General features: G+C 49.1%; 1 protein-coding gene across 1 annotated transcript in view; it reads right to left on the reverse strand.

Moving 5' to 3' along the window:
- Positions 1 to 3,237, reverse strand: part of ATP6V0A2 (ATPase H+ transporting V0 subunit a2) — a 38,397-nt gene that overhangs the window by 22,317 nt on the left and 12,843 nt on the right. The window contains exons 4-5 of the mRNA XM_006149229.3: positions 2,297 to 2,434; positions 721 to 809 (exon numbers count right to left, since the gene is read on the reverse strand). Of these exons, the coding sequence (XP_006149291.1) occupies positions 721 to 809; positions 2,297 to 2,434 (227 nt within the window). The remainder of the gene's footprint in view (positions 1 to 720; positions 810 to 2,296; positions 2,435 to 3,237) is intronic.

Genomic DNA, 3,237 nt, shown 5'->3' on the forward strand with positions numbered 1-3,237 from the left:
CTCTCTCTTTCAAAAAATAAATAAATAAATAGGCCTTATAAAAATTCTCTCTGGGGCCAGCAGGTGGGGCATGGAGGCTAAGGCACTGGATTCTCACATGGCCAAATGTGGCTGAGTCCCAGACCTGACAACTTGTTTTCTCACTTCCCTTCCCCCAACCCCCACTCTCTCACTCTCTCACTCTCTCTGTCTCTGGTGAGTGCATGTACCCTATTGCAAATCAAAAAATAAATAAAATTAAATAATTCTTTAAAAAATTATCTCTGGAGGAATACTCAATATCACTGAATTCTTTCAGAAAACACTGAGGAACATAACTACTTAAAAAAAAAACCCTCAAAACAAGTTACCATTAATTTATGTAAAGCAGAGAAAACAGACATAAGAGAAAGATCCTTAAAATATGATTGTTTAGAGAAAAAAAAATTAACCAACTCAGCTTAGCCCCCATGTCTCCACCAGACAGGACCTGATACTTGAAGGACCGACTATTCCAGGCTGAAGGGCATGGATGTCACATCTCTCCCACGCGTCACTCTGGAGAAGAGCCTCCACGGCCTCGAGGCGGACGCAGCTGTGAGCACCAGCTCCCCAGCACCAAGCACAGTGCCCACCACGCACAGACACGCTCTCCACCTCGGCCAGCGCTTTAGAACGGTGTCACTCACCCGCCCCCCTCCACGACCCGCAGGCGTCCCCATGCCTGGCACCCTCGCCTACCCCAGCTTTGCTCCCAGCCTCTGCATGCAGCTGTAGTCCAGCAGAGAGTCGTTCTCCAGGGAAGGGAACTCTTCATACGTGGGCTCGAACTGTAGAGACACGCAAAGCCCGGGCGGCTCGTGAGCAGGGCGCTCCACTCCTCGCCTCATGTTTCCAGACGTGAGAAGAACTGATACTTAGGGGCCGGCAGGTGGTGTGGTGCTTTAGGCTGACTGCAGTTTGAGTCCCAGACCTGGTAGCTTGAAAATCGCGCTGAGCGCACGTGCGTGTGTGCCCAAAATCCCAAGATAAGAGTAGAGGAGAAAGGACTGCAGCCTGGCCATCCCCCGGGGTGACTTCTCATTTCCCTGTCTCTGTGTCTCTCTGTCTCTCCAGTGAGCACACACACCCTACGGCAAAAACCTAAAAATATAATAAAATTAAAAATAATTGCTACTATTCCACTCTTGAGTATCTACCCAACGGACAGGAGAGCACTCAGTTGGAAAAGCGCTTGCACATCTATGTCCACTGCAGCCTTATTCACGATAGCTAAGACATGGAACCAACCCAAATGTCCACAGATGAATGGATTGAACAAGTGTGGCACATCTACTCCATGGAATTTGATACAAAGTGGACGGATATAGAAGATGCGTTGCTGGGTGACGCAAGTCAGGCTCTGAAAGAGAGACATTGCACGTCTCCACTCAACATCTACTGACTGCACTCTCTGGGAGAGACTGGAGGACATGAAAGTATTGAAAATTGTAAAGGACACCAGAGACGAATGTGGGAGGGGAAGAGGTATAGGAAATTTGAAAGGGAAGTGGAGAGGTGAGACACTTGTGGGACACAGATAAGGTTTATTATCTGTTGACGAGGATGTGTATGGTGGTCTCAGCTGGGCTGGACTGAGGTGTATATCATGCTGGGTAAAGTCTCTTCACAACCTAAATGATGTATAGCGATTTATGTATGAATAATAATAAAAAACATAGAAATATAAAAATTAATCAATAAAATAACTGCCACTTAGATCCAGGTGCAAAGGCCTCTAATAACTTAGACGAATGAAAGCAAAATCGGGCCGTGCCTTATCTGTAAGCCACCTGAAGACATTCACACAAGAGGATAGTCATAACTATCGCGGACTAACTCCAAGGAAAAACACCGTGTCAGAGTCACTACTGTATCAAGCAAACTAAGCCGGGAAGAGATGCCGCGTCCCCTTCGAGCTGCGCAGCCCGCACCGCCGCGGCCCCAGTACGCCTGCACTCCTGCTCTGATAGGGCACAGCCGCTAGCAATGTGGAAAACTGAACTTCGGAGTTCAACTTCTGCCGTTCAATCCTTCCACATCCTCACAGAAGACGGTTTCGGTGGCAAATAGAGCATTTACGAATATGAAGGTCAACTAAGACAAGCCAATCAACACAGGGAAAGGCTCTCGAAGCCCTTTTTGAACACCGCACCATCCACCTGAACATGAAAGCTGAGGTCTGAACCTATCCCGGCACACCGGCATGACTCAGTAGCAAACCCGCCACCTCGGGCAGCGACGGTGGAGGGGACGCGCTTCCTCGGGAGCTCGGTACCTCGACATTCCGCTTGACAAAGGTTTTCGTCACTCTCAGCATGTGTGTGTACTCGATCAGCTCAAGCAGGTTCTTCCTCAGTTTCTCCTTGTTCTTAGTGACTTCTCGCAGCTCGACCTCAAGCTTCTGCAACTGCTCCTAAAACGAAACGGCAGGAGCCGCAGTGTGGATACCCTGCGTGCAGCTGACGGCCTCTCACAGGCGCCGACCCAGCGGGGTTTCCCACGGTACAGCCAGGATTGCACTCTTTGGACAGGGATATGAAGATATGTACAGATTTTAAAGGACCATCATTTATTGTTTCTTACTGATTCAGGTCATTTCCATGAGTTCATGCCACTTATGATACAAATAAAACATTCAGGGCTGGCCTTGTAGCCTAGCGGTTAAGGGAGCCAGATGCCACAGGGCCGACTGCAGTTCGAATCCCGGCTCCAGAGACTTGAAAAACACTCTGGGCACCTGTGCGTGCATGCTCCAAATTCAGACAGGATGGAGAAGTGGAGGAAAACCAGTAGAAGCGGGCTAGCCTACGGCATCGAGGGTAAGGCGGCTAGATCTCACATGGCTGACCCTGTGGTTCGAGTCTCAGACCCAACACTTGAGGAACAGACAAGGTACACATGCATTAGTGCCCAAAATCCCAAAAGGAGGGAAAAATGGAGGAGGCGGGACTGTGGCATGACCATTTCCAAGAGGAGATGCTTTCTCACTTTCCATTTCTCTCTCTCTTGCTCTCTGTCTCTGGCAAGTACACCTGCACTCTGGCAGAATTTTTAAAAAATAGAAGTACTATGAAGCATGTGCTTGAACAATGAAAACCTGTCCTCAAACACACCACTCCTCATACGCCACCTAGCACCATGCTCTGCCTCCTGGACACTCTCAGCCACCTCACTCTGCTACTCCTGATGGCGACCCGGCGTTCTGGACGCTCTATT

This window comes from Tupaia chinensis, unplaced genomic scaffold (genome assembly GCF_000334495.1).
Source record: "Tupaia chinensis unplaced genomic scaffold, TupChi_1.0 Scaffold000258_1, whole genome shotgun sequence".
In the NCBI taxonomy this organism is placed as follows: domain Eukaryota; kingdom Metazoa; phylum Chordata; class Mammalia; order Scandentia; family Tupaiidae; genus Tupaia; species Tupaia belangeri.